We start from the raw sequence: 24,753 nt of genomic DNA on the forward strand, positions 1-24,753 counted from the left end.
ACTTGCTATTTTCTGGGTTTTTTTTGTTTTGGTTTGTTTTTTTAATAGCCATACTAATACGTGTGAAGTAGTATTTCATTGGGTCTTGATTTGTATTTCCCTAATGACTAACAGCTTGGCGCATCTTTCACGGGCTTATTGGCCATCTGTGTATCTTCTCTGGCAAAACGTCTATTCAAGTGCTTTGCCCATTTTTCAGTTGTCTTTTTTTTGGACAGGGTCTTGCTCTGTCTCTCAGGCTGGAATGCAGTGGCACAATCAAGGCTCACTGCAGGCTCAGCCTCCCGAGTAGCTGGGACTACAGGTGCGTGTCAGCACGTCCAGCTTTTAAATTTTTTTTTTTTTTGAGATTTACCCAGGTTAGAGTGCAATGCCATGATCTCGGCTCACTGTAACTTCCGCCTCCCCTCGTTCAAGTGATTCTCCTGCCTCAGCCTCCTGAGTAGCTGGGATTACAGGCACCCGCCACCACCAGCTAATTTTTATATTGTTAGTAGAGACGGGGTTTCACCATGTTGGCCAGTCTGGTCTCGAACTCCTGACCTCAGGTGATCCACCCACCTCAGCCTCCCAAAGTGCTGGGATTACAGGCGGGAGCCACCACGCCCAGCCTGTGTAGTCTCTTTGCTGATGAGCTGTGGTAAGTTTGTACTGAATTCAAGTCCAGAGGACGTAAGAGGCATGCTGCCAAGGATTTAACTTCCAAACCATCTGGAGTGGCTGTAACATTCCACCCATCCACTTTTAAGCAACTTCCCAACCAAGCAAGCTGCCATTTCCAACTACTGCGTACACTCAGAATCTACGCCTGCATATAAATATACTCATTTCTTCCCAATTTTTCTTTTTTTGAGATGGAGTCTCGCTCTTGTCACCCAGACTGGGGTGCAATGGCACAATCTCGGCTCACTGCAACCTTTGCCTCCTGGGTTCAAGTGATTCTCCCACCTCAGCCTCCTGAGTAGCTGGGATTACAGGTATGTGCCACCACACCTGGCTAATTTTTGTATTTTTAGTAGAGATGGGGTTTCAATATGTTGGCCAGGCTGGTCTCGAACTCCTGACCTCAGGTGATCCACCCACCTCGGCCTCCCAAAGTGCTGGGATTACAGGTGTGAGCTACCACACCTGGTTTCCTCCCAAATTTTAAAAGGTTTTAGGATGCAATTTAAGATGACCCCACATTTTGATAATTTCCTACATTCTGATACCTAAAGCCTACATACGAAAAACATTGGCAGGGTGCGGTGGCTCACACCTGTAATCCCAGCACTTTGGGAGGCCGAGGCAGGCGGATCACGAGGTCAAGAGATCAAGACCATCCTGGCTAACACGGTGAAACCCCATCTCTACTAAAAATACAAAAAATTAGCCGGGCGACGTGGCGGGTGCCTGTAGTCCCAGCTACTCGGGAGGCTGAGGCAGGAGAATGGCGTGAACCCGGGAGGCGGAGCTGGCAGTGAGCCGAGATCGCACCACTCACTCTAACCTGGGCGACAGAACAAGGCTCCATCTCAAAAAAAAAAAAAAAATTGCCTGTATTTGGTAAGATAGAATTCACCTTTTAGGATAATTAAATGAAAGTCAGAGCCCAGGCCGGCTCCACCACAGTTGGACCCTCGGAGACGGTCTCAGACTGCCAGGGCGTCACCCCTTCAGCGACCCTGCTGACCATGGCAGTGTTCCGCGACGAGGTGGAAATCGAGCACTTCCGATATGACGAGGACTCGGAGACGTATTTCTGTCCCTGCCCATGTGGAGAGAACTTCGCCATCACCAAAGAAGATCTGGAGAATGGGGAAGGCGTGGCAACGTGTCCTAGCTGCTCTCTCCTTACAAAAGTGACTGATGACAAAGATCAGTCTGTGTGTGCAGAAACGGTCCCAGCCCCTTCAGTCAACAAAGAATTAAGTGCTGACGAAGCCTTCAGGAATCCGAATCCTGGAAATGAGCCCAGATAGAAATTTCAAATGCAAAGCTTCCGGCTTCATTTGTGATCTGCTGTTCGGCAGGAGTGTCGTGGATTCTTTCCATCAACTCTGCTGATTTCATCTGCAGGAGGCAAGTCCATAACTTGACGTATCTGGATTTTGTGCTTAGAACCTTAAATTGGAATCATTCTTAATTATCCATCTAAATTTAAAAGAAGATAATTTCAAAAAAAAAGAAAGGAAGAAGAAAATAATCATTCTCAGACATAACCAGGCACTGGCGAGATCTCAGCTCTTTTCACACAGTGATGAGGCTAGCCCCAGCGTCTGCCTTCACCGTGGACAGTTGGGCAGAGGCAGGGTTAAGCTGTGGTTCCATCTGGACCCTTGCAGGGCCCGCCCACAACCCGTCTCCTGGGAGTTGGGGCAGCTGTGAAAGAGGGGAACAGATCCCTTTAGTCCCCCTCAACCGAGCCCAGGCCAGAGACATAGTACTGATGTCACTGCACTCTCAGTCAGCATCTATTTGCAACAGAACATATGTGAAATAGTCGAGTTTTAAAGGAATTTTTATAACATCAAAACATATTGAGATGATAACGTACCAAAGTAGATACCCATATTAGATTTGTGAATATGAGAAGAATAACAATAAGACAGGCGTGGTGGTGATGGGTGCCTATAGTCCTAGCTACTCAGGAGGTTGAGGCAGGAGGATCACCTGAGCCCGAGAGGACAAGGTTGCAATAAGCTGTGGTTGCACCGCACTCCAGCCTGGGTGACAGAATGAGAGCCCCTCGCTAAAAATAAAAAAAGAGAGAGAGAGAGAAAAAAAAAAAGAAAAGAAAAGAAAAAGAAAAACAATAATACCAACAATAAAAAAAATTTCTTGGTAGGAAAAAAGAAATAGTTCTAACTATATGTCAGGAAAATATACCAGGAAGTTATTAACAGGAAGAAAGCGGCCGGGCCTTTGGGAGGCCGAGGCGGGCGGATCACCTGAGGTCAGGAGTTTGAGAACAGCCTCACCAACATGGAGAAACCCCGTCTCTGATAAAAATACAAAATTAGCTGCGTGTGGTGGCACATGCCCATAATCCCAGCTACTCGGGAGGCTGAAGCAGGAGAATTGCTTGAATCCGGGAGGCAGAGGCTGCAGTGAGCCAAGATCGCGCCATTGCACGGCAGCCTGGGCAACAAGAGCGAAACTCCATCTCAAAAAAAAAAAACAAGAAAAGAAAAAGAAAAACTGCAAGCTACTTAGAACTGAGAAACAATGGGCCGGGCGCGGTGGCTCAAGCCTGTCATCCCAGCACTTTGGGAGGCCGAGACAGGCGGATCACGAGGTCAGGAGATCGAGACCATCCTGGCTAACACGGTGAAACCCCGTCTCTACTAAAAAAAAACTACAAAAAACTAGCCGGGCGAGGTGGCGGCGCCTGTAGTCCCAGCTACCCGGGAGGCTGAGGCAGGAGAATGGCGTGAACCTGGGAGGCGGAGCTTGCAGTGAGCTGAGATCCGGCCACAGCACTCCAGCCTGGGTGACAGAGCGAGACTCCGTCTCAAAAAAAAAAAAAAAAAAAAAAAAAAGAACTGAGAAACAATGAAAGCATTACGTCCTCACCTGTGAAATGTTTCAAAAACACACCAGGACAAATTTACTATAATGCATTGATTAGAAAACAAGATAGATGAAATAAGCTTTCAACCCAAGATGCCAGAATAAAATTAAAGAAGGAAATAAAAGAAATAAGGTGTTTGGATAATAAAGATAAAAGCAAATTATGACAGAGAAAGCACTACCACTGACCCCACATGAAAAACCAAAAAGTGAATGACTGAGCCCCAGAAAGACTCCAGCACAGCCCAGGCCAGGGGGGTAAAGTGGACCAAGGAGCTCAGGTGGCCAGAGCTAAGGAGACATAAACTCATGAGGTCAAAGAGAATGGCTTTTCTTTTTCAAGATGCTTTATTTTTAAAACAGGTCACAACACAGCGTTCGGCTCATCCTGCCACGAACAAGCGGCAAAGGCTTGCTCTGCAGCCGAGAGGCCCTCCAGTGGCATGTTCAAAACCAGAATGAAAATCTGAATGTAGGCCGGGCGTGGTGGCTCACGCTGGTAATCCCAGCACTGCGGGAGGCCAAGGCGGCCGGATCACCTGAGGTCAGGAGTTCCAGACCAGCCTGGCCAATATGGCAAAACCCTGTCTATACTAAAAATACAAAAATTAGCTGGGCATGGTAGCGTGACTAAACAGCATGGGAGGCCATGGTCACAGGCTGCTGGGAATGGATCCAAGAGAGGATGCAGTGGCTTAAGAGGTACAGACAAGCGCCGGGCAGCCAAGGAGAGCAGGGAAATGGGCGGTTGCCAGTACAGGACACGAGGTCCAGGGAGTTCTCACAGGAGGATCATGAGAGAAGTCACAGTGTGTCCGCAGGAAAGGAGGACAGAAGGGACAGGCCAGTCCGAGTCTGCAGCAGGGCCTGACGCCAGACAGCATGTGAGGGACAGCAACACCAGGGCCTGATGCAGACGGCAGGGAGACACGAAGTGGGATTCAGCCACCTGCTGGTGTGAAGAAGGGAGGGACAGACACCACACGGGAGGCCCCAGGTGTGGCCGGCGCCTTCAGGGCCCCCAGTGTGCAGGGGCATCTCACAACGACACACAACCAGCGTCCCAGATGCCATCCCGACTGGGGAAAAAGTTGTAGTGGGCACTATCGCAACAGCAGGCAAAATGTGAGTAACAGTCTTGCACCAATGTTAAATGTCCTCATTTTCATCGTTATGGATATTAAAAAGTAAACACGGGCCAGGCGCGGTGGCTCAAGCCTGTCATCCCAGCACTTTGGGAGGCCCAGACGGGCGGATCACGAGGTCAGGAGATCGAGACCATCCTGGCTAACACGGTGAAACCCCGTCTCTACTAAAAAAATACAAAAAACTAGCCGGGCGAGGTGGCGGGCGCCTGTAGTCCCAGCTACTCAGGAGGCTGAGACAGGAGAATGGCGTAAACCCGGGAGGCGGAGCTTGCAGTGAGCTGAGATCCGGCCACTGCACTCCAGCCTGGGCGACAGAGCGAGACTCCGTCTCAAAAAAAAAAAGGTAAACACGTGGGCCGGGTGCGGTGGCTCACGCCTGTAATCCCAGCACTTTGGGAGGCCGAGGCAGGCGGATCACCTGAAGTCAGGAGTTCGAGACCAGCCTGGTCAACATGGGGAAACCCTGTCTCTAATAAAAATACAAAAATTAGCAGGGCACGGTGGCGTGCATTTGTAATCCCAGTTACTCGGGAGGCTGAGGCAGGAGAATCACTTGAACCCAAGAAACAGAGGTTCCAGTGAGCCAGGATCACACCATTGCACTCCAGACTGGGTGGCAAGAGCAAGACTCCATCTCAAACAAAAAAAATTAAAAACTAGGCCAGGTGTGGTGGCTCACGCCTGTAATCCCAGCACTTTGGGAGGCTGAGATAGGTGGATCACCCGAGGTCAGGAGTTTGAGATCAGCCTGCCAACATGGCGAAACCCTGTCTCTACTAAAAATACAAAAATTAACTGGGCGTGGTAGCGCGCGTTTGTAATCCCAGCTACTCGGGAGGCTGAGGCAGGAGAATCACTTGAACCCAGGAGGCGGACGTTGCAGTGAGCCGATATCACGCCATTGCACTCCAGAGTGGGTGACAAGAGCGAGACTCCATCTCAAACAAACAAAAAAAGTAAACCGAGTGTGGTGGTTCATGCCTGTAATCCCAGCACTTTGGGAGGCTGAGACAGGCAGATCACCTGAGGTCAGGAGTTCGAGACCAGCCTAGTCAACATGGTGAAACCCCATCTCCACTAAATACAAAAATTAGCTGGGCGTGGTGGCTCAACTGCAATCCCAGCACTTTGGGAGGCTAAGGTGGGTGGATCACTTGAGGTCAGCAGTTTGAGACCAGCCTGGCCAACATGGTGAAACCCCATCTCTACTAAAAATACAAAAATTAGCCGGGGGTGGTGGCGCACGGCTATAGTACTAGCTACTCGAGAGGCTGAGGCAGAATTGCTTGAACCCGGGAGGCAGAGGTTGCAGTGAGCTGAGATCGCACCACTACACTCCAGCCTGGGCAACAGAGCAAGACTCCGTCTCAAAAAAACAAAAACAAAAACAAAAAAACACAGACGTACTTAGGTATAAAGAAGCATGGTGTCTGCAACTTACTATCAAATGGATCCCAAAGATACTGGCGGGAAACTGGGACTGGCAGGGAGAATGGAGCAAACCTGGACAGGCCTACAAAGAGCTCTTTGTACTGTTCTTGCAATTTTTCTGTAAGTTGGAAATTACACCAAAATTTAAAACTACCAAAAGTAAATAGAGCCATCTAAACCCAGAATGTGGGGCACTCTCTAGATAACTGACCTGTCTCTTCAAAACCTCAATGCCATAGTTAATAGCTGTGGGTGGGATTCTTGCAGCTCAAAGAGCTTGAAAACCGTCATCAAATGCAGTGTATAATCCATGGCTGGGTGCTGGACTGTGGGAAAAAAACAGCTATGAAAGTCATTTTTAGAATATTTTGGCTGGGTGTGGTGGCTCATGCCTATAATCCCAGCACTTTGGGAGGCCAGCCTGGGCAACATAGCAAGACCCTATTGCTACAAAAATTTAAAACATTGGTCAGGCATGGTAGCTCATGCTTGTAATAACAGCACTTTGGGAGGCTGAGGCAGGAGGATCACTTGGGCCCAGAAGTATGCGACCAGCCTGTGAAACATGTCAAAACCCCATCCCTACAAAAATAAAATTAGCTGGGCATGATGGCACACACCTGTAGTCCTTGCTACTTAGGAGGCTGAGACAGGAGGACTGCTTGAATCTAGGAGGCAGAGGCTGCAGTGAGCCATAATCTTGCTACTGAACTCCAGTCTGGGAGACAGCGAGACCCTGTCTCAAAAAAATAAAATAAACATTAAAATGAAAAAAATTGGGCACATATGGTGGCAATAAAAGAACATTTTGGACAGATCTGAACACAGTCTGTGCATGGGAGGATATGAAAGCGACCAGCCATCATCTTGGTGAGGCATAATGGTGGTGTTGGGGTTCCGTGGAAGGCCTGTCTTTCAAAGATTTATGTAGAAATATTGAGAGATGAAGGTTCGTGTCTATAATTGTCTTTGAAATTGTGCGTGTGTACAAAGTAAATACAGTAAATGTTCACTGCAGAGATTGAAGGATAGGCGTACAGATGATCACTGTACTTCCTATGTTCACTAGAAAACTAACAGGAAGTGAATCACTGATGGCTGACGCCGCCCTGCCCTCACCCCATACTTGTCTATCCCCTGCCTCCCGATGTCCCCACCTGATGCCCCCAGAATGCTGAGATCCTGCTTCTCCGAGTCTTCCCTCCCAGTAAACAGCCCCATCCACCCAGTCACTGAAGCCAAATCCTGACGCCTTTTTCCCATCACACCCCCCAACTGGTACCGCCACAAACACAAGAAGCCTCGTGCCTTTCCTCCTCCCCAGCGCCGCCCCCTGGCAGCCACTGCCCGGCCACCCACATCTCCCGGCTGCTGCAGACTCCTGGTTTCCACTCTCACCCCAGTCCAACACCTACTTCCCAGCATCCGGTGCCCCCAGCAGTGGGGTGACGTGGGTCAGGTCATATCACTTGCTGCCAGAAGACTGCCAAGGCCCCCAGCCCTCAGGACTTGGGGTCCCCCAGGTCCCAGCCTGCCCCAGGGCCCTGCCCAGCAACGCTGGCTGGCAGACAGGCACTCCTCAGACCCTGCAGCTCCCAGGTCCCGGCTGCCAGCTCCCTGTCATCATTGGGCCTTGGTTGGGAGCCTCCCTCAACCACCCAACCAAAGCAGCGCCCCAGTCAGACTGGCTCAGAGCAGCATCCTCCATCCACAAGGCCCTGCTCCCACTGTCTTCACGTTTACTCATCCCCACCTCCCTCCATGCCAGACATGCCTCTGTCTTGCCCAGGGTACCCCAGCATCGTCAGCAGTGCCTGGTCACACTGGAAAAGACTTGCTGAGTGAAATGTATACCAAATAATATACAGAAATTACTTACAACTCTAATGTATTATGTCTTTAAGGACAAAAATACGCACGCAAGTAAAAGGGGGACGCCACTAAGGAAATAATTAAGAACCCATGTGTTTTGGCTTTTTAGGTTCTAATTCTCCGAAAAAATTGTGAATTGACTTGACCTCAGCCTATTTCTTGGTGGGTCTAATAATGTGACCCAGAAATAATCAGGTTCAATGTAATTACATTTCAGAAATATTCAGCAAACAGAATGTATATAAAATATCATATCCATAAACATCTGGTCTACTTAATCTTTGACTGTACATACAATTAACATTTTTTAATTTCAAAAATTATAAATGTCTTTGTCTTATTTGAGTAAATTAGATCAATAATGATTTGCTGATACACAAAACCAAAACATTAAAGCATTTTTAAAACACAAAAGCTTTATTTTATCAAAACAAATCAACAGTCTTCCTCTAACAACAATTTTCAAGAGTAACTGCATTGTAAGTAACCATAAATGATCCAATTAGAATACATTTAACATAGTATCGCTATAGAACGCAATTAAATGCATAATGAAAATAAAGAACCTAAATTATACAACTCACAAGATGTAAATGTCATGTGGACATAAAAAAGGGACAGAGACAAGACAAACTATTGCCTGGCGCTGAAGAGAAGAGCCCTCACTCAACATAGCCCAGCTGCGGGGGGCCTCTCTCCAGCCCCACCACAACATAGACACAGAAGCCCTTCTTTTTTTTTTTTTTTTTCTTTGAGATGGAGTCTCGCTCTATCGCCCAGGCTGGAGTGCAGTGGCCGGATCTCAGCTCACTGCAAGTTCCGCCTCCCGGGTTCACACCATTCTCCTGCCTCAGCCTCCCGAGTAGCTGGGACGACAGGCGCCCGCCACCTCGCCCGGCTAGTTTTTTGTATTTTTTAGTAGAGACGGGGTTTCACAGTGTTAGCTAGGATGGTCTCGATCTCCTGACCTCGTGATCCACCCATCTCGGCCTCCCAAAGTGCTGGGATTACAGGCTTGAGCCACCGCGCCCGGCCAGAAGCCCTTCTTTTGAGATGGAGTCTCGCTCTGTCACCCAGGCTGGAGTGCAGTGGCGCTATTTTGGCTCACTGCAACCTCCACCTCCCCGGTTCAATTCTCCTGCCTCAGCCTCCTGAGTAGCTAGGACTACAGGCACATGCCACCACGCCCAGCTAATTTTTGTATTTTTAGTAAAGACGGGGGTCTCATCATGTTGGCCAAGCCGGTCTCCAACTCCTGGCCTCAAATGATCCACCCGCCTCAGCCGCCCAGAGTGCTGGGATCACAGCATGAGTCACTGCGCCAGGCCTGGGAGCCCTTCTTGAAAGGGGTCCTTGTTTGTTGCAGCAACCTTAGCTCGTTCTCTAGTCAATTCCTGCCTGGGTCAACAGCAGCAATTCCCCCACAGCTTGGACCAGGTACAAAGTCAGGGCCCTGTGGATCTATCTCACTAAGGTGTGCTCACTCCTGGAGGGCCAAAGAGCCACTCACCCTGGCCACTGCAACGCTGAGGCCGGGACCTGGAACTCGGGTCCCCCTAAGGCAGGGCCCAGAACCAGCCCTGTGACTGACACCGTCTTCCTTTTGGGCCACTGAGGGGCTGACTGAACTCCCACATTCAAACCACACGTCCAGTTCCAGCCAACCATGATGGCTTGCTGCAGGCCACTGCCATGACCACACAGACAGGATCACGGCAGGGTGGCTGTCCTGAGAGACTGGATATGCTGGCGCTAACACGCCGGTTCCTCCCTAGTCACCCAGTCCACAGAAATATAGTCACCCAGTCCACAGACGTACAGTCACCCGGTCCACAGACGTATATTTCTTACTAACCTGCTGGGCATATTTGAAGTCCATATCAGACTATTTGTCACTTACCTGCATTTTTGTTTCTCTTTCTTTTTTAGGGTGGGTGGGGGTGGGGCAGGGTCTTGCCCTGTTGCCCAGGCTGGAGTGCAATGGTATGATCTCAGCTCACTGCAGCTTCCACCTCCCTGGCTCAATCGATCCTCCCTCCTCAGCCCCCCACCGAGTAGCAGGGACTACAGGCATACGCCACCACACCAGGCTAATTGTTGTATTTTTAGTAGAGATGGGGTCTTGCCATGTTGCCCAGGCTGGTCTCAAACTCCTGGGTTCAAGAGATCCTCCCACTTCGGCCTCCCAAAGTGCTGGGATTACAGACATGAACCACTGTGCCTGGCCGGTTTTTCTTTTTCTATTCTTGCTTCTATCCCTTTCACAAGTTTTTCTGAGGGCAAAAATCATGTCCTACACACCCGTCAGCCCCAGTACAATATACCGTACAGAGCAGGGGCCCAATCTGCTATCTGACAATTGACTCTTCACAGTCATTTATACACTGCAGTGTAACACATGTAGGCTGTGACTAACACTTCAGTAAATGACAAGTTATATCATTAATGAGCAGAGCTTTGTTCATACTGGACTTAGTATTTGACATTAGATTCCAGGAAGCAAAGGATAGTCTGAGTTATCCTTAGGAAAAAAGAGGGACATTGATAAGTAAAATTTGTAAAATTCTGGAAATCTACCTGGCCTACCACTAACCTTTTTAAGAGAATCTCCGTGTCTTTCCTGGATATATTTCAGGAATGCTGTGGTCCACTGCAGAGTTGTGGCCTTGTCAGTCTCGGCATTGCAGAACGGTACTAAGAGATTCAACTCATCACAGCAAATGCGGATTCTGCGCCTACAGTCAAAACCCAAAGTCATCACCAAGAGAGGCCGGAGCAAAACAAATATGTAAAAGGAAGCATCTCGCTGTAGTACTTGAGGGAATCAGAGCCCGTGAGGCCTGGCCACTGAGTGCCACGGAAATGCCCATCACCACAGGAAGTCCCACAGCTTTGCCACGGCCTCGTCTACAGAGGCAGCTACTGCCTTCGGGAGGCCAGAGCATCCTTGGGTGCCCTCGGCAGCCCCATGACCCACACACTCCCTGGAGCTTTCCTTATTTACTTCTCACGGGCCAGGTTCAAGTCTCTGGATTAGGGATGGTTCCAAAGCCCCTGAAATTGGAAGCAACATTTTTTGTCTGACACCTTCTTCCGTCTGGACCAGTGAGGGGTCCAAATTGGGCAGATTACTCTTTCATTCAAGACTGATATTACTTGCCCTTTATGGGCTAAAAACCCTACCAGGAGCTCATGCACAGCTTTCAGATTCTCCAAGGGGCCCTGATTCTGAAAGGATCGCGACCCAACACTCTGGTAATATTCTGAAACTCGGTCTTCGTAGAGAAAAACAATTGGAGTCTTGTTATTAGACTATTTTTTAAACTTTTACATATTACATTCAGTACCATGCAAAGTCCTAAACAAGCAGATACTGAGCAACTTATTCAATATGGCCCTTGTTACTCATCTTCACACCGTGTATTTAGAATTTTAATTAGAGACTCTGCTGGTAAAACAGCAGCTGGCATGCACTAGGTGCTTTTGGACTTCTAGGTATCGAGCCAAACACTCTTTACGCATCAGCTCATTCAACTCTAACCACAAGTCTATGCAGTAGAGCTAGAAGTCAAACTTTCAAACTGTCAACTACAGTGTAAGGCTTTCTACATAGCAGGTACTCAATGAATGTCTATTAAATAAATGTCAGAGCAAGCAAAATGCCCTTCATAATTCACAGTAGGCTGAGGAAAGCCCTCAGTTAGTCTATGTGTATATAAGTATCATAAAAAGATACATAGCTAGCTTTTTTATTTTCTTTCTTTGGGAGATGGGTCTCACTTTGTGGCCCAGGCTGGAGTGCAGTGGCGGGATCACAGCTGACTACAGCGTTGACCTCCTGGGCTCAAGCGATCCTCCCACACCTCAGCCTCCCAAGTAGCTGGGACGACAGGTGTGCACCACCACTAGTATTGTTGGTTTTTCTTTAGAGACAGAGACTTGCTATGTTGCCCAGGCTGGTTTCAAACCCTGGGCTCAAGCAATCCTCCCACCGCGGCCTCCCAACGTACTGAGATTACAGCCATAAGCCACTGCACCCTGCCCTAGCTAGTTTGAATAGGTCCCTTTAAAAGAAATTGCCATGCCGGGCGCGGTGGCTCACGCCTGTAATCCCAGCACTTTGGAAGGCCGAGGCGGGCAGACCATCTGAGGTCAGGAGTTCGAGACCAACCTGACCAACATGGAGAAACCCCGTCTCTACTAAAAATACAAAATTAGCCGGGCGTGGTGACGCATGCCTGTAATCCCAGCTACTAGGGAGGCTGAGGCAGGAGAATCACTTGAACCTGGGAGGTGGAGGCTGCAGTGAGCCGAGATCGTGCCACTGCACTTCAGCCTGGGCAACAAGAGTACATCTCCATCTCACAAAAAAAAAAAAAAAGAAAAAAGAAAAGAAAACCCAATTATAAAAAAAAAAACTAACCACCTCTTAATTCTACAAAGGAGGATACCACAAATAAAATCTATAGACAAAACCACTTAAATAACAATTTTAACCTCCTTCTTCCCAGTAATCTTAAAAGAACCAGGCAAAACTTGCAGAACTCAGTTGGCTGGTTAAGCAGCAGTTCCCATAACAGCCTGATCACCCTCCTCAGAAAGGCCTGCAGTCAGCGCTGGCCCTTAGTGGAGTCTGCGATTTGTAGAGTTAAGAGTGGCTCCCAGGACCTACACTGTGCAAACAATATGGTTGACACTGATCACCTGTTTTCCTTCTGGGAGACTGGACTGTGGCTGCATGCAGGGAGGGCGTGCCTACGTGACACGCCCCTGGTCTCTAGCAAGCTTTCCCGGTTGGCAACACCTCTCCCATGTTTTCAGACCACATGACTGGGGGCATGAGGGGCATCCTGCCTGACTCCACAGGGCACACTCTTAGAAGCTTGCACCTCATCTCCTGCCTTCTTCCCATGTGCCTTTGCTGATCTCACCTGGCATCCTTTCTCCATAGTAAGTCACAGCCTAAGAGTGACTGCATGCTGAGTCCCGGGAGTCCTCCTAATAAGCCAGCGAGCCCAGGCACGGTCTGGGGGATCCCTGATCCATCTGGGAAAGTTAACGACGCTCCTACCTCCTTTCTATCCTCTGAACGAAGAAACGGCTAAGGATCATTTTATCTGTGATAACCATGTATGACTAAGGTAATCATTTATGAGTCAGCCTGACAAGCAGTCGCAGGTATTACCTTCTATCTCTTTCCATTCGGTTATGCCTCTCCCTACGCTGAGACCTTCCTCCCTGGGGCCCACTCTGGGCCTGCTCCCCCAGGTTTGACTGTGAGGACTCCGAAGACTGCCAAGCGCCCTGTGTGGCAGTGGCACCTTCGCCCACATTCTGAATCTCTCCAAGGGCTCTTCGCTCTACATTTGTGTCCAACTGACGCATTCTACTCCGATTCCTCTTCAGTGCTTGTTTGCATAGCGCTTCTTCTTTGCAAAGGAAGAAAAAAAGTGGTTTTTAATTTTATATCTTATCTCAATTAATGCTGAACACAGTTTTGGCCTTTTCAATCCAAGATATAAACATTATTGGGTAAGCAGCACAGAGAACCGAACCACAAAGAGATGTACTAATGTAGTTACTCAGTGTCAGCAGGGAACGGGAAGTCCAAGCCTATTTTATACAACAAAACTGAACGGCCAGGGCGGTGGCTCACGTCTGTAATCCCAGCACTTTGGGAGGCCAAGACGGGCGGATCACAAGGTCAGGAGATCGAGACCATCCTGGCTAACACGGTGAAACCCCATCTCTACTAAAATACAAAAAAAAAAAATTAGCCAGGCATGGTGGCGGGCGCCTGTAGTCCCAGATACTCGGGAGGCTGAGGCAGGAGAATGGCGTAAACCCGGGAGACGGAGCTTGCAGTGAGCCGAGATCGCACCACTGCACTCCAGCCTGGGCGACAGAGCAAGACTCCTCCTCAAAAAAAAAAAAAAACAAAAACAAAAACAATGAAACTGAACAAGAATCAATCGTCAAATTAAACACGTCTTCCAAGTGCTATGCAACCAATATGACCTCATCCAAAGTCCCTTTTTTTTTTTGAGGCGGAGTCTCGCTCTGTCGCCCGGACTGGAGTGCAGTGGCCAGATCTCAGCTCACTGCAAGCTCCGCCTCCCGGGTTTACGCCATTCTCCTGCCTCAGCCTCCCGAGTAGCTGGGACTACAGGCGCCCACCACCTCGCCCGGCTAGTTTTTGTATTTTTAGTAGAGACGGGGTTTCACCATGTTAGCCAGGATGGTCTCGATCTCCTGACCTCGTGATCCGCCCGTCTCGGCCTCCCAAAGTGCTGGGATTACAGGCTTGAGCCACCGCGCCCGGCCTTTTTTTTATTTTGAGATGGAGTCTCGCTCTGTCGCCCAGGCTGGAGTGTAGTGGCGTGGTCTCCACTCACTGCAAGCTCCGCCTTCCGGGTTCACACCATTCTCCTGCCTCAGCCTCCCGAGTAACTGGGACTATAGGCATGCACCACCACACCCGGCTGATTTTTTTGTATTTTTAGCAGGGACAGGGTTTCACCGTGTTAGCCAGGATGGTCTCGAGCTCCTGACCTCGTAATCCACCCGCCTCAGCCTCCCAAAGTACTGGGATTACAGCTTGAGCCACCGCGCCCGGCCCAAAGTCCCTCTTTTTAATCAACAAGTGTTATCTATGAATACAGAAAACAAGAAGTTGTTTACTTTTTCTGAAGGTCAGAATGGAAAAAAAAAAACCACTTGGACATATTTCCTCCCAAAATGTTTTCTTTATATACAATTATTCTAAGAACAAGAAAAAAATCCAATTATTCTAATATGACAGTATTTTACTGCAATGCTCAGAACAAAACTGAAGCAGCGTAAGTGTATGCCCTCGCCTCAGAAGTGGCTCTCCTCCCCAAAGCATTACGTAAGTAGCGTCCGAGCTCTTCTGCTGCATAACAGGCTGTGCCACGTGTGCATATATGGAACTGTATCCATCAAAGAACCGCAGGCACGTGACTGTCAGGCGTGCTCATGTGCACGTGTATGCCACACAGAGCACATATTCCAAAAGGATGATGAAGCTTTCAGCAGGAGAGAGGAATTCAGTTGTTTTGGTGACATTTTATTCCTTAACCTGAGTAGTCAGCACAGAGGCTAACTTAATACTCATCTTTGTATCTTACAAATGTGAACATACACTTTGGCATAAAATTTTGTATGGAGGAAAAGGAGTGACTGACACAGGAGAAGGCAGTGGCTCTCATCCCCGTCCTGTCTTCACCAACTCCTGGAAAGCTAAGTGTAAGGAGTGTTCTTTTCATCGGGTCACTTGACAAACCAGTTTCCCAGGGAGGAAGGGGCTAGGCAGGTGAGCACAGCAGTGCCTTCAGCAGTGACTTTATTTCCAAACTTTCTGAATCACCTTACGGCCTCTCACTGGCAGCCCAGGGTCCTCCTATTAGCATCCACCCATCCAAAGGCTTTCAGCAGATGTGAGATGCCTGCCTCACTCATGGAGTACAAAATAAAGAAAATAAAAAACTATAAAGTACTTTCAGTAACTTGAAGATAACTGAAAATTTATGTAAGTCTGTCACTTTAATGTTATGAAAAAGCCCTCAAACTCAATGTTCCCACATCAAGGTTAATTATATTTGAGAATCAGCATAATGTTTAAAGTGAGAAGATGGGGAAGCGGGTGGACGGATCCCTGAGATACACAGACACCTCCAAGACTGTTTCTCATGTGTACAAACCATCTGTCTCCCCTACCCCCCCAAGGCCAAAATACCATCAGCCACACGGCTCGGTCACAAGAAAGCTCCCACTACCTGCTGCTTCATCGCTTACCTCCCACTTTAATCCACACTTGCTCAGGCAAAGCTTTGTTTCTACTACCTAATGTCTGTTTAGTGGATTCAATTTCTTGCTGATAACAGAAAGAAAATGCTCTAGGCAATCCAATATCCTGGTGCTTGGCAGCTTCAAGTACAGAACATGAGTTACTAGAACTCTGGAAAAAAATGAAGCAACAGGAATTTTATCAATATGTGGCTTAATGTCCTCTTTACTGCACAAATAAAATGCACTTAACAAACATCAAAGCTAGCAATACGTAATTTGGAGAACTTTAGTTGCACTGAAGATTTTAAAACATTCCCATACCACATACTCAACTTGTACTGGTGTTTTTTTTTTTTTTTTTTTGAGACAAGGTCTCACTCTGTCGCCCAGACTGGAGTGCAGCGTCGGGATGTCAGCTCACCACAACCTCCACCTCCCAGGCTCAAGCGACTCTCCTGCCTCAGCCTCCTGAGTAGCTGGGATTACAGGTGTCCACCACTACCCCCCGGTTAATTTTCGTACGGGGTTTCACCATGCTGGCCAGACTGCTCTTGAACTCCTGACCTCAAATGACCCACTCATCTCGGCCTCCCAAAGTGCTGGGATTACAGGCGTGAGCCTCGGCGCCCGGCTTAAAAGGTTATTAAGCTCACTGAAGGGAAAAAAAAGTAATTGGGACCTAACCAAAATAAGTTAAAATTTACCCATTTAATACAAAAGAGCAAAGCTTCACAAATCATGTTCCCTACCTGTGACTGTGAAAGGTTAGAGTTTCCACTAGTAGAGCAAGCATTTGTAGTAAACAGTGGGTACGTAAACTGCAAAGCAGTAGTTGTAGCAGCAGTTTTATTTTTCACTAATGTTGTACATTTGTTTTGTTGTTGATGAAGAGGAACATTCATTAATTCAGATGGATGTCGAATGAGAGTTACCAAACTGCCAAGACAAAAGAAAGCCCAGAAGTGTCAGGAATACGTGGCAGACAAGAATCCACCATCCCACTCTCACGGCTCTGGCCACTTCTTCCAGACAGCAACTCAACTCTCATCCTGGAAATCTCTACACAACAGTTATCAACTAGTGCTGCTGTGGACGTCCCAAATCTGTGCCACCTCCCTGCTCTCGTCACATCCTGACACCAATCTTTCTTCTGCCATCCTCCAGTCTGACCACGACGGGCAACTACAGGTTGGGATGAGCAACAAACTGCGGACTCAGCCCCTTCCACAGCCATTCCTGAGGGTCACCAAGGGGGCGGCTGCAGGCTGGAGCCTCATTTTAGAGTTCAAAGCCTGCAAACCCGCGTCGGGCCTTCCCAGGCTTCCCTGACATCTAAGAGTGCCACCCTGAGCACATGGTTCCCAGGAATTCTGCGCGCTCGGCCCCACTCTCCAGGCGGGGCCACTGCGGGGGGTGTTTAGTTCCAGGAAGTACCTGCTCCCCGGGGCCCGCACAGCGCACACAGCCTTTCGGGGAGGCCCCACACCCGGTGGGGTCCGCGCCCTGTGCCGCCGGGAGGGAGGCTGGGGGCGTGCACAGCGAGGGCCCCCTTTGCCTCCGCCCCGGCCCCGGCCTCGGCCTCCACCCGGGCCCTGCCAGCCCCCGGCCGCCGGGCACGCACTTGTTGAGCGCCACGCCCGGCTCGGGGGCCTCCGGGCCGCGCGGCGCGGGCGGCGGCTCGGCGGGGATGCTGTTGAAGCGGTCCTCCAGGCGGACGCGCACGGCCGGCTTGGCCCGGGACTCGGGCGCGCCCTCGGGTCCAGCAGCGCCCGCGCCCTCCTTGGCGGCGCCGTCAGCCCGGGCCCTCGCTCCATCCCCGCCGCCCGGCGTCTTCTCCGCCGCGCCCGCCTCGCTCAGCAGCATCATGCGCAGCTCCTGGAAGTCGATGTGGCCCAGGCAGGACGCGTCGGCCGCCAGCGCGGACGGGCACAGCACGGGGTACACGGGCGCCGCGCCCCCAAGACCGCCCGTCGCAAAGCCGCCCGCGCCCGCGCCCGGGCCCGCCGCCGCCAGCAGCGCCGAGTTGAGGCGCGTCTCGAGCTCGCCGTCAGCCGCCGCCTCCATGTGCGAGTAGAGGATGTGCTGCAGCTGCGTGTACTCCACCTCCGTCATCTCCACCAGGCTCAGGTCGGTGGTCGTGAAGCTCAGTCCCTGCTCGCCCAGCGCCGCGTCCCCGCCGCCCGCGCCCTCGCCGCCCGCGCCCTCGACGCCCGCCTCGCCGCCTGCCGCGCCTGCCTCCGGCGGCGGCTCCCGCGGCCCGGGGCCCGACATGGCGGCGCGGCGCGGCCCAACGGCGGCGAGGGCGACGCGGGCGGCGGGAGGCGGGAGGCGGGAGGCGACCCCCGGCCCGAGCACTACGCTGCGCCGGCCACAGCTGGCGCGCCGTTGGGGGAGGGAAAACCGCTGAGTGCCTCGCACTGCGCCTGCGCCGCCCCACCCCGCAACGGCAACCCCACCCCTGCGCTAGCCCCGCCCCCTCCGTTACCCGCCGCCGCCGGCCCCGCCCTCGCCCAACCGCCCGCACGCCCGGCCCCGCCCCACGTCGGCGGCCGCTTGCCTCCCACGGCCCAGCCACGCCCCCAGTTCCCAGCCACGCCCCTGCTGTCCGGCCACGCCCCGCTGAGGCCCTGCGAGGGCAGCTGCGCTGGAGTCAGCTTGGTACCTGCACGGTGACACCCTGGGGAGAAGCCACATCTGTGTGTGCACGTGCGCCCCATTACAGCCGCAGGGATGAAGACGTTGTCAAAACAGCTACCTGGACCCACAGTGCCCAGGCCATCCGCTTTATCCGCGTAAAATGCGCAGCGCATGGCCGGGCGCGGTGGCTCATACCTGTAATCCCAGTACTTTGGGAGGCCGAGGTGGGTGGATCAGGAGGTCAGGAGATCGAGACCAGCCTGGCCAACATGGTGAAACCCTGTCTCTACTAAAAATACAAAAATAAGTTGAGCATTGTGGTGTGCGCCTGTAATCCCAGCTACTCAGGAGGCTGAGGCAGCAGAATCACTTGAACCCAGGAGGCAGAGGTTGCAGTGACTCAAGATCGCGCCACTGCACTCGAGCCTGGGCGACAGAGCAAGACTCCATCTCAAAAAAAAAAAAAAAATGCACAGCGCGACGGTAGTGGTGCATTCCCAGCGCTGGGCTGGCCTCCACTGCCCCTGTCACCACGGGTCCCCTATAGCAGTCAGCACACTGCCCCTCCCCCACCTGCAGCCACTAATCTCCTTCCTGAGTCCAGGAGTTTGCCTAGGCTGGGCCTTCCCTGTTAATGGAACCATGTAATATATGGTCTTTAAGAGATTTATTTTTGCAATCTTGAAATAATTCCTGTACTTAACCTCTCACCCACATTTCCATCTCACACAGTAGTTGCCTGTTCTCTGTCTAGACATTAGGACACTTAAAGGCCTGTGACTTGCACATCGTCTTCTAAGCCAGGTCTTAATCTTTCGCTCATTTCATCACAGTTTAGACACAGGCCAATATATTACAATGATTCAGCAATGGGCTATGAAAGTTCAACCATGCAAAGCTAAACTCACACACATATACATGAAAATAATATATCAGTTTTGGGCAAAACATCAGGTTTCAGAAAACAATACCAAGGAGGAAAGCATGGACTTAAAACTCTCAGGGACATGGCAACAGAAGTCATCTAAAGTAAAACAGAGAGAGAAGGCTAAGTGAGCAGAGCATCAGTGAGCTGTGGGGCCGTTTCAAGCAGTGTGATTTGAAGCCCCCTGGGGGTGGAAGGATGTGGAGAAAGACATTTTAAGAAGTAATGATTGCCAGGTGAGGTGGCTCACGCCTGTAATCGTAGCACTTTGGGAGGCCGAGGCAGGCAGATCCCTTGAGGTCAGGAGTTCAAGATCAGTTTGGCCAATATGGTGAAACCTCATCTCTACTAAAAATATAAAAAATTAGCCGGTTGTGGTGGCATGTGCCTGTAATCCCAGCTACTCAGGAGGCTGAGGCAGAAGAATTGCTAGAACCCGGGAGGTGGAGGTTTCAGTGAGTAGACATTGCGCCACTGCACTCCAGCCTAGCAAACAGAGCAAGACTCTGTCTCAAAAAACAAAAACAAAACAACAAAAAAAGTAATGATTGAAAAGTTTTTTAAAACTACAAACCTACAGACCCAAGAAGTTTAACATATCTCGAACACAAGAAACACGAAGGAACTACACAAAGACGGAAAGCAAATTGCTTTATTTATTTATTTATTTATTTTTGAGATGGAGTCTTGCTCTGTCTCCTAGGCTGGAGTGCAATGGCATGATCTCAACTCAGCACAACCTCTGCCTCCTGGGTTCAAGTGATTCTCCTGCCTTAGCCTCCCAAGTAGCTGGGATTACAGGCATGTGCCACCATGCCTGGACAATTTTTTGTATTTTTAGTAGAGACGGGATTTTGCCATGTTGGTCAGACTGGTCTCGAACTCCTGACTTCAAGTGATCTGCCCACCTTGGTCTGCCAAATGCTGGGATTACAGGCATAAGCCACCGTGCATGGCCTCAAATTGCTTTAAATCAGTGAAAAACCTTAAAAGCTGCTACACACACACACACACACACACACACACACACACAAAAGAGACATTGTGTACAGAGGAACAAAGATAAGAATGATTGCAGGCCGGGCGCAGTGACTCACGCCTGTAATCCCAGCACTTTGGGAGGCTGAGGCCAGCAGATCATGAGATCAGGAGATGGAGACCATCCTGGCAAACATGGTGAAACCACGTCTCTACTAAAAATAAAAATAAAAATTAGCTGGGCATGGTGGCACGTGCCTGTAATCGCAGCTAACTCGGGAAGCTGAGGCACGAGAATTGCTTGAACCTGGGAGGTGGAGGTTGCCGTGAGCCAAGATCATGCCACTGCACTCCAGCCTTGCAACAGAGTGAGACTCCTTCTAAAAAAAAAAAAGAATGATTGCAGACATTTTTTCAGGAATAATGCGAGTCCGAACACGGTGGAATCACAGCTTTGAAGTGCTGAGGGAAAGGGAAAGTTCATTGACGCTGTCAGGCATCTGTATCCACAAGCTGTGTGTCTGTGAATCCAACCAAGGGTCGAAATCCTCAGAACAGAAAATTCCTTCTGTACTGAAATGCGCAGACTGCTCCTCCCTGTCATTGTTCCTTAAACAATATGGTATAACAAGTATTTATTTAGCATCTATGTTGCATTAGGTATTATAAGTAATTTCGATATGTATATATTTTAGTAACAGGGTCTCACTCTGTCTCCCAGACTGGAGCGCAGTAGTGCAGTTACAGCTCACTGCAGTCTCGACCTCCTGAGCTCAACCGATCCTCCTGCATGACTCTCCCGAGTAGCTGGGAGCATAGGCACACACAACCATACCCTGCTAATTTTTATTTTATTTTATTTTTTGTAGACATGGGATCTTACTATGTTGCCCAGACTGGTCTTGAACTCCTGGCCTCAAGTGATCCTCCCACCTCAGCCTACCAAAATTACGGAGATTACAGGTGTGAGTCATCACGCTCACCCCTACAGATGATTTAAAGTGTATGGAAGAATGTGCATAGGTTATATGGAAACACGATGACATTTTACATAAGGGGCTTGAACATTCATGGATTTTGGTATCCATGGGGGGTACTGGAACCCACCCCACAGGGCTACTGAGGGATAACTGTAATTCTGTACCCAGCAAAGGTATTTTTCAAAAACAAAGGCAAAATAAAGACTTTTTTGGACTTAAAAAAGCTAAAATAATCCATCACTAGCAGACTTGCACTATAGGACATGTTCAGGAAGTCCTTCAGACAAAAGGAAGGTGAGACTGGATAGAAGTCACGGTCTCCACAGAAGAATGAAGAGACTGGACGAGTTAAAGCTATTTATTATGAGCCTTAGCACAACCACTGCAATACAACAACAAAGAGTGATGGCTAATAATCGATAAAGGAGAGAAAATGGAATCAGACTCTCAAAGGGGCAGAAAGTGAGATGCGATTGTGCCACTGCGCACCAGTCTGAACGACAGAGACCTCACCTCTAAAGTAAATAAATAAATGATACAAAATTTTAAAATGCAAGAGGCAGGAAAAAGAAAAATAGAACAAAGAGCACATGGGACAAATAGAGAATAAATAGCAAGATAGCAGATTTAAATCCAATTAAAAAATCACATAAGATGTAAAAGGTTTAAACACATCAATGAGAACGCAGAGACCAGAATGGATAAAAAGTCAGACCTTGGAGGCTGGGCGCGGTGGCTCACGCCTGTAATCCTAGCAGTCTGGGAGGCCGAGGCGGGCGGATCATGAGGTCAGGAGATCAAGACCATCCTGGCTAACATGATGAAACCCCGTCTCTACTAAAAAATACAAAAAACTAGCCAGGCGACGTGGCGGGCGCCTGTAGTCCCAGCTGCTTGGGAGGCTGAGGCAGGAGAATGGCGTAAACCCGGGAGGCGGAGCTTGCAGTGAGCTGAGATCCGGCCACTGCACTCCAGCCTGGGCGGCAGAGCGAGACTCCGTCTCAAAAAAAAAAAAAAAAAAAAAAATTAGCCAGGCATGGTGGTCGGTGCCTGTAGTCCCAGCTACTTGAGAGACTGAGGCAGGAGAATGGTGTGAACCCAGGAGGCAGAGCTTGCAGTGAGCGATCACACCACTGCACTCCAGCCTGGGTGACAGAGCAAGACTCCATCTCAAAAAAAAAAAAAAAAAGCCAGACCTTGCAGTGCCTGTAAGAAACTCATTTTAAAGAGACAAATAGGCCGGGCACGGTGGCTCAAGCCTGTAATCCCAGCACTTTGGGAGGCTGAGACGGGCGGATCACAAGGTCAGGAAATCGAGACCATCCTGGCTAACACGGTGAAACCCCGTCTCTACTAAAAAAAAATACAAAAAACTAGCCGGGCGAGGTGGTGGGTGCCTGTAGTCCCAGCTACTCGGGAGACTGAGGCAGGAGAATGGCGGGAACCCGGGAGGCGGCGCTTGCAGTGAGCTGAGATCCGGCCACTGCACTCCAGCCTGGGCGACAGAGCGAGACTCCGTCTCAATAAATAAATAAATAAATAAATAAAGAGACAAATAGTGAAAGGATGGAAAAGGCATACCTCCCCAGCACTGTCGAAAGGAGCTGGAATAGGCACATAAATACTAAAGTCAATGTCAAGGGGGCAGGTCTGAAAAAAAAATAAAAAAAAAATACTGAAGTAGATTTCAGAGCCAAGAATTTTGCCAGAGATACTGGTCATTTCACAGTGAAATAGGGGACAGAACATTTTCCTAATTAAATGCATCTAATTAGAAAGCTTAAAAATACATAGAGCAGGACCGGGCGCGGTGGCTCACTCCTATAATCCCAGCCCTTTGGGAGGCCGAGGCGGGCAGATCACTTGATGTCAGGAGTTCGAGACCAGCCTGGCTAACATGGCAAAAACCCATCTCTACTAAAAATACAAAAATTAGCTGGGCATGGTGGCGTGCACCTGTAATCCCAGCTACTTGGCAGGCTGAGGCAGGAGAATCACTTGAACTTGGGAGGCAGAGGTTGCAGTGAACTGATATTGTGCCATTGCACTGCAGCCTGGGCAACAGAGCGAAACCCTGTCTCAAAAAAGTAAAAAATAACGAAACGAAACAAAAAAAACATGGAGCAGACCGGGCGCGGTGGCTCACACCTGTAATCCCAGCACTTTGGGAGGCCAAGGCAGGCAGATCACAAGGTCAGGAGTTCAAGACCAATCTGGCCAACATGGTGAAACCCTGTCTCTACTAAAAATACAAAAAAATTAGCCAGGTGTGGTGGTGTGCACCTGTAATCCAGCTACTTGGGAGAACGAAGCAGGGGAATTGCTTGAACCAGGGAGGTAGAGGTTGCAGAGAATGAAGCAGGGGAATTGCTTGAACCAGGGAGGTGGAGGTTGAAGTGAGCTGAGATTGTACCACTGCTAATTTTTAGTATTTTTAGTAGAGACGAGGTTTCACTATGTTGGCCAGGCTTGTCTCGAACTCCTGACCTTGTAATCCGCCGGCCTCAGGCTCCCAAAGTGCTGGGATTACAGGTGTGAGCCACTGCGTCCGGCCAGCATTAAAATATTTTATGTTATGACTGTCATTGTCTGTTTTCTGTAACTCAAACTGAATGACTGAGCCTGGGTAACTTATAAAGAAAAAGAAAGTGTTTCTTTTCAGTTCTGGAGGCTGGGAAGCTCAAGGTCGAGGGGGCACACCCGGTGAGGACTTCTTGGTGCTGGGACTCTGCAGAGTCACGAGGTGGCACAGGTGTCCCACGGCGAGCGGGCCCACGAAGAATCTGTCAGCCTACACTTGGCACATGGCCCAGCAATGACAGGCACTCATCCCAGAGAAAGAAAATTTACATCTCGTCACACACTTACCCACGAATGTTCATAGCAGCTTTATTTGTAATAGCCAAGAACTTGAAACAACCAGTAGGGGAACAGTCAAACAAACGAACTCATCCTTACCATGGAACTGTACTCGGCAATAAGAAGGACTGAGCACTGATACGCACAACTCCGATGGGTCTTAAGGGCATTGAGCTGTGTGGAAAAAAAACACACAGTCTCAGAAGACCACATACAGTAGATGTCATGGGCTGAACGGTGAGGCCCCCCAGGTCATATATTCATGCCCTAGTCCCTAGTTCCCCAGTACCCCAGAATGTGGCTGTTTTTTGTTTTGTTTGTTTGTTTTTGAGATGGAGTCTCACTCTGCCGCCCAGGCTGGAGTGCAGGGGCACGATTCTCGGCTCACTGCAACCTCTACCTCCCAGGTTCAAGCGATTCTCCTGCCTCTGCCTCCCAAGTAGCTGGGATTACGGGCACCCACCACCATACTCAGCTAATTTTTGTACTTTTAATAGAGACGGGGTTTCACCACGTTGATCAGGCTGGTCTCAATCTCTTGACCTCGTGATCCACCCACCTT

General features: G+C 49.7%; 2 protein-coding genes across 8 annotated transcripts in view; one reads left to right on the top strand and one right to left on the bottom strand.

Moving 5' to 3' along the window:
* The window catches only part of TCFL5 (transcription factor like 5), a 22,036-nt gene extending 3,809 nt beyond the window's left edge, over window positions 1-18,227 (bottom strand). The window contains exons 1-6 of one of the 7 annotated variants that reach the window (XM_033187027.1): window positions 17,434-18,227; window positions 16,562-16,748; window positions 15,819-15,981; window positions 13,189-13,429; window positions 10,597-10,738; window positions 1,827-2,052 (exon numbers count right to left, since the gene is read on the bottom strand). In XM_033187027.1, the coding sequence (XP_033042918.1) occupies window positions 1,927-2,052; window positions 10,597-10,738; window positions 13,189-13,429; window positions 15,819-15,981; window positions 16,562-16,748; window positions 17,434-18,083 (1,509 nt within the window). In that variant the 5' untranslated portion in view covers window positions 18,084-18,227 and the 3' untranslated portion in view covers window positions 1,827-1,926. Of the gene's footprint in view, window positions 1-1,826; window positions 2,134-9,190; window positions 9,862-10,596; window positions 10,739-13,188; window positions 13,433-15,818; window positions 15,982-16,561; window positions 16,749-17,433 lie in introns of those variants that run through there. The other 6 variants (XM_033187025.1, XM_033187031.1, XM_033187030.1 and 3 more) reach the window with 6 other exon arrangements.
* On the top strand, window positions 1,674-1,922 carry DPH3P1 (the record flags this gene model as incomplete). The annotated part of the gene is made up of 1 exon (XM_033187081.1): window positions 1,674-1,922. A coding segment is annotated over exon 1 (249 nt), but the record flags the coding sequence as incomplete, so codon positions are not given.
* Window positions 18,228-24,753: the final 6,526 nt, after the last annotated feature.

This window comes from Trachypithecus francoisi, unplaced genomic scaffold, assembly GCF_009764315.1.
Source record: "Trachypithecus francoisi isolate TF-2019V2 unplaced genomic scaffold, Tfra_2.0 Lachesis_group21, whole genome shotgun sequence".
NCBI lineage: Eukaryota > Metazoa > Chordata > Mammalia > Primates > Cercopithecidae > Trachypithecus > Trachypithecus francoisi.